The 16,374-nt window shown below is 43.5% G+C and overlaps 1 protein-coding gene across 1 annotated transcript in view; it reads right to left on the minus strand.

Moving 5' to 3' along the window:
• LOC306707340 (protein phosphatase 1 regulatory subunit 37) overlaps nt 1-16,374 on the minus strand; it is a gene marked incomplete at both ends in the record, with an annotated part of 68,345 nt that overhangs the window by 29,517 nt on the left and 22,454 nt on the right. The window contains 5 exons of the mRNA XM_079174734.1: nt 4,839-5,005; nt 5,878-6,019; nt 8,644-8,756; nt 10,812-10,967; nt 14,418-14,565. Of these exons, the coding sequence (XP_079030860.1) occupies nt 4,839-5,005; nt 5,878-6,019; nt 8,644-8,756; nt 10,812-10,967; nt 14,418-14,565 (726 nt within the window). The remainder of the gene's footprint in view (nt 1-4,838; nt 5,006-5,877; nt 6,020-8,643; nt 8,757-10,811; nt 10,968-14,417; nt 14,566-16,374) is intronic.

The following is a 16,374-nucleotide window of genomic DNA, read 5'->3' on the forward strand; positions in this document are numbered from 1 at the left end:
CTCCTTCTAACGGTGCCCTCTGTGCACTGCATTTCCCACAGCAATCTCTCCACAGACCCATACAAACACGTGTAACTGTTCTCGGATGTCACTCCCGAAACCTCTCACACTCACAGCGATGTGATCTAAAGCCAGCAGACTACTCTGAGGCGTGAACGGTCAAGGTTGTCGGATGAAATAAAGAATAGCCGCAGCAGATGGTTTTAATGGATACCAACACATGTGAGACATCTGATTTCTAAGGCCATGTTTCATTATGGCTACATATTCAATACAACCGTTGTGTGGAAAGGTACTAAAAAAAAGTTCACACATACGATGTGTTTAAAGAGGGCTGCATGCATTTTAGGGATTGAAGGAAGCCTTAAACGTTATGGTATAGATTTTTATTTGGGTGTGGTTTAATAAAAAAAGTGTTCACTGTATCTCACCCTTCACCTTTTTTTCTCTGCTGTTGCTCACTGGAGATCAATCGTGGTTAAACCAGAGTTTTCAGCCTCTGTGAGGCTGTATTTAACCAGTGCTCATAGCTAAATGCTTCTCGCAGTGGCAATGTAAACATATTATTTATTAGGGTAAATGAAACACATCCAAACCACACAACTAATATAACATCAATCCACAATGAAAGTTTATGCATACGTCTACTTGTGTTTCTTGGCAATGGCCCGCCACACGTTAGCTACAGCAAACTTACTTCCACAGGGCTGATTACCAAAGTGCAGGAGGTGAGTTAGCCTCTCCGGGGCTCAAAAGGCAATATGCAACATGAAAGTACACTATAAAGATACAGGCCTCGTCTTCTACAGAAGCCCTGGGTCAAAATTCTGTGTTTCATTATTTCAATTGATATTAATCTTACAGGTGCATATTCCTAAATTACACTATTAGCACAAGTTGTCTGATAGATAACAAAGCTGGGGCAGGGTATATCCCAGAATAGTAGTACTGGTTGGTTTCTATGGCTCCATATACACTGCACATGGATACTTCAAGGCAACAGGAACTTGGGGTTAAATAGGGTAACCACAGCTCAAATGTACCCCTTGGCCCCGTGGTCCGGTCCTGCATCTTGTAAAGAAAATAGATTCTCTCATTCAGTCATCTCTGAGGGGCTGTTCTTCCTGTAAATATGACCATGTGAGGTGTTCTCCGATGACAACAGAGATTGACACATGGTTTCAAAGTGTTCGACGGCATCAAAGTCAATCACCTAATTTCTACTATGAAAGGTGTTATGGCGGTACACTTTATTAGGGGCACCTGTACAATCTAATGCAATCTAATCTAATCCCACTTTACACCTCTGGCCCTGTATGGTGTCGCGATTGGTGTGATCGCAAGATGCTCTCTATTCAGCGGTGTTTCAAACATTTTGACCTCCTTATGTATGTAAATATGAAGAACAAATCATTAGAAACACCTCTCTATATGTTGTATACAGGACCACTTTTGACTATAGTCTCACTAACATATCATTCAATTTAAATATTTCTCACAACAAAAACAACACATTATACACTTTGTAATTGGGGCAGAGTAGAATTGTGACAGATTGTACATGTGTGGAACAATGGCCTCAGAGTGTAAGGGTTTATTTAACCACATAGAAGTAAAGTTAGTAAAAATATCTTTAAGCATTAAGATACTTTGTTGTTCCTCTGGCTTCCTTTCAAAAACCCACAACTGCTCCTGTCGCCCCCCTCCACTGGTCCACAGAAACAAACTACTGAACCTCCTTCCTGTTGCTTCTCCTTACTACACACACACACACACACACACACACACACACACACACACACACACACACACACACACACACACACACACACTCTGCCATGCTGCTGTAATTATCACTCAGTGAGACAGCCTCTAACAGCTCCACCTTGCTGACATGCGACATTCAGGAGAGGACACTCTCCAGCGTTATCGCTGAACTCCTCTGCTGGAGGACGGCTGACAGGACGCTCACGTTGGCTAAATCCAAAGCCAAATATTTAAGCATCAAACAGGTAAACAGGCTGCCGAGACCGCTTCGCCCGACCCGCGATTAATAGAGCGCCGGGCAGGGGAAGTTTAGTGCATTAGCTGGGTTGACGGAGTCCACTGATAAGGATGTATAAACAGCTCCACCTTGCAGTGGCTACAGAGAGAACTTGCCCGTCAGAAAAGACTGCTTTCCACCAGGGCCAGGGAGCATGAATATTTTAGATGGGTAAATAATTAATAATTAACAGCAAACAGGCCAGTGATCAAATGGAGCAGCGTGGCAACAGACATGAAAAATCAGACTCTTGTAAACAAAGACAAGAGGACCCAGATTTCCTCCCCTCTTGCCACCTTCTTTTTTTCCCCCTTTTAAATATGCGCATCTTCAATTGCCCCCCCGCATCGCCATAAAACCACACACATGCAAAAAGGCACATGTATGAACACACAAACTCCACATCAGCGACTCTGTCAAACACACACAAAGTGCTGCCATAACCCCTCCATCACTCACTCACATTCATACCCACACTTATTTTCCTTCAGACGAATGGAATTTTCACGTATTCCTTGGCGACCCGGGGAATGTGACTGAGCGAGAACACTTGATCTGGCCACCCGCTGTTTTCTGATGGAAAGATTTGCTTTTTAATACAATCGTCACTCCTCCCACCTGGATATGCCACGCCAAGACAAATCCCAGCTGTGTGACTCCAAAACCTGACAGAGCTTAAAAATTCCCTTATTACCATTCCCTTAAAATATCCAGCCACACTAACTCCCGACAATGGTGAAAATGCTAATCTCGTCTCTCGGCGGCTTAGAGGAGCATGAAAACAGAGCCGCCAATATGGAGGCTTTGGTGCGTGTGCAAAAGTGAGGAAGAAGAAGAAGAAGAAGAAGACGATGGCGACGAAGAAGTCCCAGCTTTAATGACACACATTCACAGAAGCGTCATGGCTCTTAAAAGCTGCTTCTCCAAAATCTGTCGCATCTTGCCGCTTGACTTTAGCCAGAGGAGACATTTCATAAAAATCAGACTTAATCGTGTAAACAACACGCAGACAAACAGAAAACCACTGCAAACAAAAATAAAACAACTTTGGAAGCTGTGCACGGATCGCCTTCAGAGTTAATTTTAAAGTAAGCATTCAGTTCCTTGGAGATTTTAATTAATGCTTTAATATGCAAATAAGTTAGCAGAGATAAAATCATGACAAACAGATGGCAAGTGTGGGTAATTATTTTGTGAATCCAGCAGGGGTATGTATTAAAGTTATGGCATCGTTTTCCTCAGGCCTCTGCAGCCATGGATGGTGAAGGGGGGGGGGGGGGGGGAACAAGTATCACTGATGAACTGAGACGCAAATGACTTACTCGTGTCTCCAAATGACAAATGAGACCACAGTGAGTCTGAATACATCACAAAAGACAAGACGTTAAGGATAAGTAATCCTCAGTCACCAGTACCCCTTCATTCTAAATTAGGAATGGAAATTTAAATGAAAGCACCAACAGTCATTTAAATGCCTGCAGAGCTGAAACACAGAGTGAATCCGTTTTACTATGAGAGCACCATCAGTAGCCTGTGCTGTTTATAGCAGGCAGGGCAGAGGTCCATTCACACAAGTCAAATCACTATTCATAACACCAAGTCATGTTTTTTATGCCTTAAATAATCCTGTTGACAAAACAATCTCACCAAGGTCTAATTAGTAGACCGTTTTTAATTGTATCACATGCAGCAGATGGAGTTGTTATGGATGTCATAGATGTTCAAATTTCCATTTTTTTCTGAGCAATTCAAGGACTTCCCCTCCATGCTGGTTCAAAAGTTGAAATTAGAAGTTCATTACTTTGCACGGCAGCTGCATTCTTGCGATACCACGAGTTATCATCGTATCAGGCCTCAGGTAATGGCCTTTACAATCCAGGGACGTGGCGAATAAACGACCCGAAAATGCAAAATACTCGCCAAAAAGTCCAAATTAAAACTATTTATACCAGCACACAACCTAAACTACTGACTAAAAGATTCCTTTTAGAGAAATGATCTGAGTGCACAGTTGAGCGCATTGTATTTGTCAAGGGCTTTTATTGTGAAAGGTAAAAAAGGAAGGAGTGGATCTGGTCTTCGCTGCCCTTGTCAAAGTTAAAATGAGTAATAAAGTTTTTCCCGTCTTTGTTCGGACTACATAGCCTCTGGGTTGTACTTCATTCGCTTAGCGGAAGTTTAGAACAATCAACCTCGAAATACGAATAGACAAATATTACACAGTAAAAAAAGACTTTTTTTTACTGTGTAATATTTGCGTTCTGTGTTAAAGTATTTATGACAAAAACAACAAGCCCCAGCATGTGAAGACCTTATAGCGTTTGTGTCCGGACCACCAGTGATACGGACCAATCAGCATCCTGTGAGAAGCTACTGGCAGCACCGTGCGTATTTAAGCGTATGTGTGAGACGCAATGACACGGAGAGGCGACCGTACAACCATGGCGGCTGCTGAGGAGGTTAGCGTAGATGCTGCAGTAGCATCAAGAAAAGACGTTTTCGCTCTTCTCCCGACTGACCTCGGCAACAGTTAGATTGACAGATCACTCATCCAATTACCTACCAAGCTTTTTTTTTAAGTGCCGGCCCTTTTCCAAACAGTATCCAATGATGGCTTCTCAGACCCTCACAACTTGGCAATGACAATGTGTGATTCGATCGGAAGCTCTTATGTGATTTTGCTTATGAATAGTTGGCCCACATGTCAGTACCCAAGAGTACAGCTCTCTCTACAGCATCACGACCTGTGTTTCAGTGGATTCAGATGTGTACCTACGATGATAGCTGCGCCTACCTGCTCCTGCGGAGGGATGTGGTCCAAATCCAGGCTAGCAAGAGACCGGTTGATCCTCAGGGCCAGACACAAGGCCATCAGGCCTCCAACCTTTACTTCATTCTGACGGAGGTCCAGCCGCTGAATCTGACGACTTTCTGCAAGGAACTCTGCCAACGCCACAGCACCTTCACCAGAGAACACGTTGAAATGTTAGAGGGGCTGGGTTAGCAGCTTAGTAGTATAGTTGCAAGGCTAGTTTGATCTTGGTAACCTCTCTTGGCTAGCTACCATAGCCTACTTTAATCTGGACTGCAGTTTCCAGGCTATATGACTTTAACCCCACAACTTTTTCACTGTGCCTTGGCATCACGCTTACTTATCTAGAAATTCGATGGATGGGCTTCAGACACTGGCTCAAGCTTAATTTCTGTATCCACAGCAGCTCTGCCTCCAGACATGTTTTGGTAGTTGTTGGAAATTAATTAGCAGTTGTCTTGATAATAGATAAAACACAAATTCACAGTAATTGGTTCAACCCTCTCAAATTTGCTTAATCTTCTACAACACCCAATATGAGTTTTGGACTGTTGGTGGGACGAAACAAGCTTCTTAAAAACGTCAGCTTTGGGTCTGGGACACTGCAGCGGACATTTTCCAATGCTTTTTTTTTTTCTTTATTTAACATATTTTAGAACAATTAATCAAGAAAATAATCAGGTCCAGGTCTCAGGTTTCTCTTGTTCAAGAGATTTGTTTTATCTCAATGGGACTTCCTGGTAAAATGAAGGTAACAGAAATATAAATAATCAGCAGTTTATTTTTATAATTAAAACACTGATTGCAAGTTGCATTTCTATTCCTATTCGAAACTATCAGACATGCAAGTGGTTGATATGAAACCAAAGTTGTGAACCACATTTAACACAATTATTCCAAAAAAATATTGTTATAAATTATATATTATAATGGGCCGAATCTGTACTTCAGTTGTAGATTCAAATACAATCATAAGAATGTTGCTGCATGTAAAAGACTTACTGCACATGTATTGTTGTACCTTCACATGTGATGTTGGCTTGGGCCAGGCCGAGCTGCAGCAGCGAGCAGTTCACCATCAGAGGCTCCCTGATCACCTGCATGCCCTCGTTCCCCAGGAGGTTCTCACCCAAATCCAGGACCTGCAGGACCTTCAGCACGGGCTGAAAAACAGCATTCATCTCCACGTTTACCTCGGACCAAACACTGTTCCAACTGGAACCAAGGACTTTTCATCACTGCTTTACTTTGACTTTACCACGACAATGAAGCTTTGGTTCAGTCTCTGTGTAGCAGATACTTTCAGTGTGAAAAGGCTGAGAAGTTTTAATCATCATTATTATTATGCGGTGATTATTAATCCTTTTCAAACTGTTTCCTCTCGTGTTAAATGCTCAGAACTTCTGTTTCCACTCTCCAGAGTCACATTAGCGTTGAAGGTTGATTAGCTGGCGCATAAAGCTGGGGGTGTCTGGGGCACAAGAGGCCCATGTTGCCCAACAGCTTGAAGAGGAACGCGCCACCCACTCCTCGGTTGCCCCCTCGCCTCGCCACCCTTGTTAAACTCCTCTGGTCAGCGTTCTGAAGAAAGAGGGAGCGTGGGGGCGGAAAGGAAGCCAGGAAGGCAACAGACAGACCCGGAGAGCCTCTTCTTTTTGGAGTTAATTTGCACCACGGTGACAACAAACACACTTGAGAGGGTCCCCCCCTTTCTTTCCTCGGCACACACAGGGGCACTGCCACATCCAACGCGTGGCGAGAAGCTTCTCCGGTGAAGAGGGGAGGAGGAGAGGGAGGAAGAGCATCTCGGATGGATATGCACGAGGGATAATAGCAGACAATTAAAGAGGCGACTGCGTGGTTGAGAGTGTGTGAGAGTCGAGCATGGTTGAAGCCTGTCAAACGTAAACCACAGGAGGGTTGGAGTGAGAAGTTTGAGGGGGGTAAGAGTGTGAAACCACCAAAAACACAGTATGCTTTCACACATGACATGCTGGCTTTAAACAAAAAACAGCGGAACTCACAAAGTAGAAAGAAAACAAAAGCCCTGCATGACATACTCACCTCACCTTTTTTTTATAGAGTAAATTTAGAATCATTATTCTAGACCTGGAAGTGGATTTTGGCCCACTCCTGCTCCCCTAGTTAATCTTTCAAAAGACGAGCCACGAGGACAGAGAATAAAAGCACACAGACCAACCAGAAAGGTTAATAACAGCATTCCTCGTCATCATATTCGACACGACCAGCTACGGGTCTAATTATCATCATTACGGCCTGCAAGGACATCTACTTATCTCCTTGACTGGCAGTCCGCATGAGCACCCCTCCTTAACGTGCATCTATTATTTAATCAAACTGTTCCTTCTTTTGGTAGCACTGGAGAAGACAGGGGAAGTGTGTGTGTGTGTGTGTGTGTGTGTGTGTTAGAGAGAGCGTACGTGGCAGGCCTTTAATTTCTAGCCTTTTGACTTCCACAGTCGCCACTCACATGACAGGAAGGTGCAGTTTATGCTGCCAATCAGGCGGAAGGAATGCATGTTATTAGGAGTGTACAGTGAAAGTGTGGAGGCGGGACTTTTGGGTGGTGGGGTTTTTTTTGGATGAGGCCACCGCAATATATAAAGGAAAGCAGGTATAAGTTGGACAGTTTAACTCGGTTTAACAAAGCTTAGAGGGTTTCTGTGATCACTTCATGGTCAGACATAACATGTTTGTTACACAGAACCATCTGAGAAGCCAAACTCTTGCAGGAGCAGAAGAGCAAAAACACCCCTTCCATTGAATAAAGCGTGTCGTTCTTTGCTCTTCTTTCAATGAAGAAATACTCTCCAGTTCTGATGGAACTGGTGCTATTGCAGCATCTGCGCTAACCTCTTCAGGAGTCGCCATTGTTGTTAGGATTAGTCTCCTCCCCGTGTCGTTTCCCACACACACTTAAACCACACCCCTAGCTGCCAGTAGCTACTCACACTCATTGGACATAAATGCATTACCTAAAGCCTGACAAGATGGAATTCTGTGGGATATGTGATCATGAGATTCTTCCCTCTTTCTGTCTCCTTCCCTGTTAATGTTTCCTTGCTGAGCTGTGGCAGAGGTAACACAAAGACTGTATCTTTGTTATTACCTATTAGAGTTGTGTAACTCAGACTGCTGAAGCCTCATGTTAGCTTCAGATAAACTTTGTAATGAGTTGACCATGGAATGAGGGATGTGGATTTTGTCCCGCATCACTTACATTAGAATAGTAATGAGGAACAAATCTATTAATCCTTTTAAGGGTTCAACACAAAAGTTAAGCAGCCCCTGTAACAAATCATTTCCCCTTAGAATTACAAGTACAAGTTACTTTAATGACGAGAAATGGCGGGATAGTGACTTGGATTATACTGCACAAGTTGTGAGAGAGTTTTTGAAACGGATGTTTTGAAATGCGGCCTCCACTTATTTCAATTCATCAAGACTTTTCTCTGTGTTTGGATTCTCAGTTCACCGTGGAGGCATGAGAGAAAAACAACGTTCTCTTCAAGAATTCAAGGTAACACACAGTGAGTAATAGATATACAAATGGTCCTTTTGTGGGAGAAGTATTCCTTTGAAGTTTCCTTGTGAGGAAAACTACGGCCGCTACGGAGAAACCACTGCGCTTAGACTGAAGTTTCAGACGTCCATGGGGAAAAGAAAAGGCCTGTTCTTTGCCTTTGGAACATACTGTATATGTAATGCTGACTTTTGGCATTAATGGATTTTGTTCCAAACTAAAAGCTGGTATCATGATCCTCACCAGAGCCTTGGCCAGATGGACCATTCCATTTGCAGTGATCTGGTTGTTCCTCAGCAACAAGACCCTCACACCAGCCGTCTGCCACCTCAGACCATCACACAGCTCCTCCAAACCTGCAAAGTGAAAAAGCACAACCAAACAACTTTACATTGTAGTAACTAAACAGGTTCAGCTGTTCAGCTCATTAATAATTACAACTAATAATTCCGCTTTGTATATGTAAGCTAAATGGCACTGATAGATGTTTGTTGGGAATGATGGAGCTACGTGCTTAATCTTTCCACATGTGAGATCATCTTAAAGCTGGACTGTGAGTGTCTGCAAACTGTGTTTACCTATCCCGTTGCTTTGGTGTGTTTCCTTGTAAGCTGCTGGCAAGCAAAGTCAGTAGGGTCATTCTTTAATTAGCAGAAGCTGAACAAAGGCTGCCAAAGTGTTACTAATGATTAATGAGGTTATGTGTCTCAATTGCAAAAAGACTTGTGTGAACATGTGCTCTGCCTCTCATTCACACGCTATAAATCATGACAATGTGGGAATCCATTTTGCAGCGAAAAATGTTTGCCTTAGGTTTAAAGGTGTTGTGCAACATTCTGGGAACTACGCTTTACGATTTCTCTCAGGGAGTGAGCTGTGAAGATTAACAACCATGTGACTTCTTCTAAAACCACAAGTCGTTTTCACATGTTTTCACTGTTTTACATTAATTCACCCAACATTTTTGAACAATCGTGTATTTTCTAAATGTTTAACTAAATCCTTTCAGAAACAATTATTCAAGGTAAATTAATTCATCCGCACATCACACATTGAGTGTGTGACATCAAATAAATATGTGATTCTATTGGCTGAATGTCAAAAGATGTTGAACTCTGACCTGGGAATTCGCAGCTCAAAGGAATAGTTGGACATCTGGCAAATATGCTTATTCAAGCTCGCTCTGAGTTAGATGCCGACTGACATCAATCTCATGGCTGTGCATTAAGCACAAAGCTAGAGTCAGGACCATAGACTATATATAGAGATGGAGGACATGACAGCTACCGAAAGTGAAGCCAAAACATCTGGATTGCCCCCTGGTGGCTGGCTGCGGTATCTGTCATAAACCCCGCCCCCTCCGTGCTAATGGCAGCATATCAATTTTTCCCAAAAATCTTTCTGTTGTTTTAGGAAGTTCTCATCGCGCTGTTGTATATTAAATTGTTAATTTATGTGATAAATTATGTTTTAATTTCGTTATTTGATGCTATGAAAAGGTGGGTGACATCATAATTGACAGCTGGGATTGACAGCTGCTATGAGTGGCGTAGTGGTGGACTCTGAGGCTCTGGAATTGTATGAGAGGGGAGATGTAACTCTAACCATCCATAACTGTCACTATGCTGTGTAACAGAACATGCGTCGATTTGATCATAAATGTAGTTATAGAGATATAATAATTGTGTCCCTTCGGCCAAACAGCTCCAGGGGTGCTAGCATAGCAGCTAGGTGGCTCACGCTAACAAGCTGGGTTTTGTCTTTAATATCATTTAGCTCTTCTCAGGCTCCTCTTCTCGCCAAAATCATTGACTCAGTAGATGGTACCAATGATGTTCTGGGTGGTTTTAAATATCCCCTGTAGAGCCCTCCTGTCCTGTGCTGTAGACAGCCCATACCAGTTTGTAATGTTTGCAGTCAAGAGGCTTTCTATTGTTCTTATAATGTGTCTCCATCACCCCCGGATCACTACCGCACAGACTCTGGCTCCAAATAATGTCAAGATGGCAGCTCCCATATCTGAGATATTTTGGCTTAAGTTACAGTGGGATGAATTGGAGACGCATTGTCTATCTATATACGTATACAGTGTATAGTGAGGACATGGTTAGCTTAGCTTAGCATAAAGACTGGACACAGGTAGAAACAGCTAGCCTGGCTCTATCCAAGGTTAAAAACACGGCCTTCAACACCTCCAAATACCTCTTTTCAACTTTTAAGACAGGTGCTCTTTGTTACTATATAAACCTTATTTCATTGTTATTTTATCATTCAGCATTCACCACACCAAACATGTCCTCCATTAAACACATTTCATCAATAAGATGAACCCATGGGTTCTCAATTAGACAAAACCGATTGCTTTGAATTAATATATATTTTTTGTTCTGTAACAAAGATGAACATCCTACCAGCATCTGCTACAACATTTCTGCTGAGCTCCAATGTCTGTAAAGTGGTGTTGTAGCGCAGCAGGTCTCCTAAATGCAGGGCATCCTGGTATCTGTTCAGCAGGTTGTTGGTAAGGTGGAGCTCTTTCAAAGCCTTGTTTGACTTCAGTGCACCAACTACAAGCAGCGACAAAAGAAAAGATCAACAAAAGATAAGAAACTGGTTTAAAATGTACATTACTACCGTGAAGTACAATTACGCTGCTCAAACTGTTGAATTACGTAACTTGAAAGACAATTACTGGCAGACATGTGTGTGACTAAGATTAGTGTAATTTGTTTGATTAATAAATACTAAATCAACTTTGTCAGTGCTTCTCTGTTGAGAGAATCAATATTCAATGAAGATTCAGGGTGTCAGCAAGTTGTGCGAGTTCGGTAATCTCTGGTTGTCTTAATTAATATGACATGGGACAAATGTCCCCCTGCCTGGACTCTAACTGTGGATGTTGAGATGTGCCATCATGCTCTCACTCCCAACTCGTCAAATACCAACACTTGGTCAGTGGCCCTAAACTTCCAACTATGACACTCTAGGTTTCCCTCTAGCGTCAGCCTTGGACGTGTCAGTCTCTGCTTGTTTTATGCATTGTGTCTTTTTAAAATAATTTTCAGAGGAAATTCACAATGTACATCCATCCACTTCGACCTCCTCCCCAAGCAGACTTCCTTGCTCTTTATATGTCAGTTGCTCTGAGCGTCTAATAATGGATGGGTTTACATTGGAGTTAGTTGAAAGTGCAGTGCGTCATGCAGACGCTAAATGGAGCCTTGGTCCGAGGATCACTGACCAAGCGTCGCTATTTGCCAAGCTGGGAATGAGAACGGGTTAGATATGCAACTTAACCATTGGGTCACCAGTAAAAACTGCTAAACACAATTTATTTCGTGAAGTTATTCTGAGCTGAGTGGCTATCGTGAGTTGAAATCTGAGCAGAGCAGTAGCAGTGGTTGTTGATGGGAAGCCAGTTGGGGAACAGGTTCTTGTCACTGGGATAATGTGAAGCTCCCACATGTTACACACAGCTGTCGAAGCTCCTGGCTGGAAGGTAAAATGATCGGAAGCATATGCCTGTCTATAAACTCACAGCAACAGAGAAGTCAGCAGTGATGAGGACCGGAGTGTACGGAGATTTGCTCCTCTAACTTTGGATGGAACCAGCTCCCCCCCACCCCACCCCCCACAAATTAAGACGTATGGATCTTTGTAAATTGATGTTAGATATGATCCATCGTAGAATGTCCTCTGAGAAGCCAAACATGGGGCCTTCAGGTTGTAACTGTGATAGACTGATTGATGTCGAGTGAACTTGAGCATGAAAACGAAGCACAGCAGGACTCGCCGCCTGCTGCAATTACTGCGGTAAGGATCAAGTGGCACTCCATCACCATTCTAACATGAACAAGCCATTGTTGGAGCCATAGTTGTGACTCCCCAGCACAGGGGACCTTACAAAACACCAGTTAACTTCCACGGCCCTCCCTTCCAAATGTCAGTGTGTACGCCAGTCAGATGGATCTTGTCACTTTGGTACTTTGCCACATATTTGATTGTGTTTTGGAGATATATCTTGTATTCATATTTATTTGTGTAATGTGTACTGTACTGCGGTACACATGTGTCAGTGTTGCCTGGGCCCTCGCTGCCCCTCGCATCCAGATCGATGCGCTAGATTTGATCAAGCCTGTTGGGCTGCATGTGGAATGCCAACATTGTCATCAGGCACAGTGGGACTCAAATGGTGGAATCGGTGGGATTGATCTGGTCGAGTCCGCCGCGAGCGCCCAATCCCGCAATCAGAGGCCCCTCCGATCGAAGGCAATGATCCTCAGCTGGGACCCCCCGCCAGGGAGGGAAGGATGGAGGTGGCGCTGGGCTCAGCTAAGGCAGAGAGGATGGGGTGGGATGAGAGATGAGCGGGGGGGGGGGGGGGGGGGGGGGGATTGTTCTGAGACCCCGAAATATCAAAGAGATCCAGAAAATGGCAGAAAATGTTGGAGGAGCAAGTTGCTGTCGGGAAGGGTGGGCAGCATACTGCGTCCATTTGGTTCTCTGTCTGCTCCCAGCTGAGAGGAGATGAGAGGCTGTGTTCACTGATCTTTTTCTCCCAACAAAGAATCAAAAACAGGGATTGTTTTACCATGACATCTGGTCATATTCTAAAAAATATTGTGATTTTATTTGATGATATAATGAAAATTCATGCGACTGTCCATGTACTGTATGTGTGTCCATCCATGTGCAGCCCTCAACCCCCCTCTGAGTGTTTTTCTATGTGTGTATATACATCCAGTAATTGTTTATGTGTGTGTGTGTGTGTGTGGGGGACATGTGACCCTTCCAATATCCCACTCCCCCATTCCCCTTCTCCATTGCCACGGATACTGTTCAGCGATAGAACAGCCAATCAATGAAGGTCAGGAAGGACGGACCTCGCTGAAGTGGATGAGCTTTTTTTCTTTCTTTTTTTATGTCAAATGACCCTTTAAATCATTTGTAGGAAACTAGGGCTGCAACTAACGATTATTTTAATAATCGCTTCATCTGTAGATTATTTCTTCGATTAATCGATGAATCGGATAAACAAACAAAGCATTAATTTCCAACTGAAAAAATCGCATGACGCTGTGGCGCGATAGCCTATCAGCGTTGAGATGTTTCTCCTGTCATAACTTCCTGCCGTTGTTGAATCAGGAAACAAATACTGTAGCCGTCTGTGTTCACCCAGAGCTCTACGATCCCTCATATCAATAGAGACCGGACCAAACTATGTGTATACATGTGTGTGTATAAACCATATGGTGCAAACAATGAATAGACGCTGACGTATTTACGTCTAGATGACGTTATTGTGAGTGTTGATGGAGCTGCTACAATGTTAGCATAGCCTAGCACCGCGATTCGCGCCGCGTTCATCGCGTTTGGTGTGAACACGGCATTATTGAGTGGCGTAATAATCGAGCGACACAACGAATCGATAATGCAATTCGTTGCCAACTCTTTTAATAATCGATTATTATCGATTTTATCGATTCGTTGTTGCAGCCCTATAGGAAACAATTTAAGTGTTTCTATGCTGTAAGTGTGTGTGAACAAGTGTGGCTGTGATACCATGTATGTGTAGTGTGCCTGGGAGTGTGTAGAGATCAAATACAATGAAAGAAAATCTATTCATCGATCTATCTATTCGTATTTTTGTTTGAGCGATTCTACATGGCTCCAAAAAGTGTATAGTGAATACCCGTGTGTGTGTGTGTGTGCTGGCTGCCATAGATGTGTGCAGCAGTGTGTAAAGTGACAGGTAAGAGATTAGAACTGTAATCCGGGTCCAGACCTGCAGAGAGGGTCACAGGTGAAAATCTGGTCCTGCTGGCCACAGGACACACCCAAAAACACACACACACACACACACACTCATTCACCAATGCATGCAGGCACGCATGAATTTACACTCACAGTCCACACTTGCACAGGAAAAAATTATTAAACAAACAAAAGCAAAAGATCAGGTATGTGCAGTGAGGGTGAACTGTGTGTGTGTGTGTGTGTGTGTGTGTACATCATACCCAGTGTGTATAGTGGCATGCCGCTGAGCTGGGCGTTGTGAAGGTGCAGCACTGTGAGCCGGCTGGTCAGCAGAGCTTTGGATAGAGACTGGGCAGGGTAGTCGACCACGGGCACATTACACACGTCCAGTCTGGACAGACGCACGCTCTGCAACAGACACACAGTGAATACAGACTCACGCACAAAGAGACAGATCAAAACGTATCAGAATGTCTAATGTCCCAGAGAAAGAACGATGTATGGTGGAAGAAAGAGCTTCACTATCACTCAAGCCTGTCTCAGAAGAAAAGTGCAGAAGGCGGTTCTGAGTGTTCCACTCTCGCATTGGACCGGCCTGTCTGTCCTCCCTCCCTGACATCAAACACTTAGGAGAAACTAGGAGGAAGAACAAAACCAGCCTGACTGACGGCAAGGTTCGGTCGATACTGTCGGGGGGTTGGTCGGGGAACATATGGGCCGTCATAGGTACGGGTTTGGGTAGGTGTATAGGTTTGGGTAGGTGTATAGGTTTGGGTAGGTGTATAGGTTTGGGTAGGTGTATAGGTTTGGGTAGGTGTATAGGTTTGGGTAGGTGTATAGGTTTGGCTAGGTGTATAGGTTTGGGTAGGTGTATAGGTTTGGGTAGGTGTATAGGTTTGGGTAGGTGTATAGGTTTGGGTAGGTGTATAGGTTTGGGTAGGTGTATAGGTTTGGGTAGGTGTAGGAGGTTTGGATAGGTGTAGAATGATACTGGAAGTAGCTGAGTAGAGATTTGAAGGGTAATAATATTTTTTTATCATTTGCTTTGTCATATTTAATTTTGTGTTTGTGTCCACCCGATGAATCTAAGAATCTATTTTTTTTTTATTTTAGCTCTGGCTGTTCTTGGTCTCTACACACTCCAGAGAAACATAATCTGTCTCTTTAGCTGCTAAAAGCTCCACCACGTTCAACAGCTAGTCCCTGACTGTCTGTATGCTGCTTCCAAAATCCAAAACCGGAGAAAAGTCTTGATGAATTGAACAGCCAAACCATATCAAAACATCAGTTTACAGACTCTCACAAAACTCGTGCAAGTCTCATTAATCCAGTAGAATGCTCACTACTCCCCGAACACATGCACGCTAAAACCTGATTATTTAAAACACTTTGGACTCGCTTGAGTTACACGCCTGTGCAAGCATGAGACATTAGAGACATTAAAGGAGACATAGCATGCTCATTTTCAGGTTCATATTTGGGTTTTGGGTTTCTACTTTAACATGTTGGCATGCTTTAATGTTAAAAAGACTCATTGTTTTTCTCATATTGTCTGTGTGAATATACCTTTATTCACCCTCTGTCGGAAACGCACCGTTTTAGCGCGCCTGTCTCTTTAAGCGCCCCTCCCAAAAAAAGCCCAGTCTGTTCTGATTGGTCCGCGTTTTCCGGGCTTCTGCATCGAAGCTGTCGGCGTCTTCAGAGTGTCACTGCAGCCGGGGACTCACTGTGTGTGTCAACTACGTCTAGACCTGCTTTATGATAAAAAAAGAAGACGAGGAAATCCCACTTTCTACAATATGGGACTTTTAAATCATTAAACACGGCCCCATTTACTTCAATCAAGACTTTTCTCTGTGTTTGGATTCTTGGTTCACGGTGGAGGTGTGAGAGGGCTTTATGACTGGCAGGTACCCAGATAGCTGTTAGCTAGCCAGCTACATTAACGCCAGCTATTGCCGCGAGTAGTCTCCACCGCACCTCCTATTTCGCAGATTTACTTTTGCTGTGTTTTGCTGTATTTATTTATCAGAAAAATAGTGCAAAACGTTGCTAATGAAAACTACAGTGGGTTGTTTTTGTTCAGAAACCAGATCGCTTCACTTTGCAAGGTGGCATCAACCTCATCCCTCCCACACCGTTAAGCACCGCGCTAGCGTGAGCCGCAGAGAGCAAAATACATCATATTGTAGCGGACTCTCCATTCATCCATCTTTT

The sequence above is a fragment of the Pholis gunnellus genome, assembly GCF_910591455.1.
Source record: "Pholis gunnellus genome assembly, chromosome: 15".
NCBI lineage: Eukaryota > Metazoa > Chordata > Actinopteri > Perciformes > Pholidae > Pholis > Pholis gunnellus.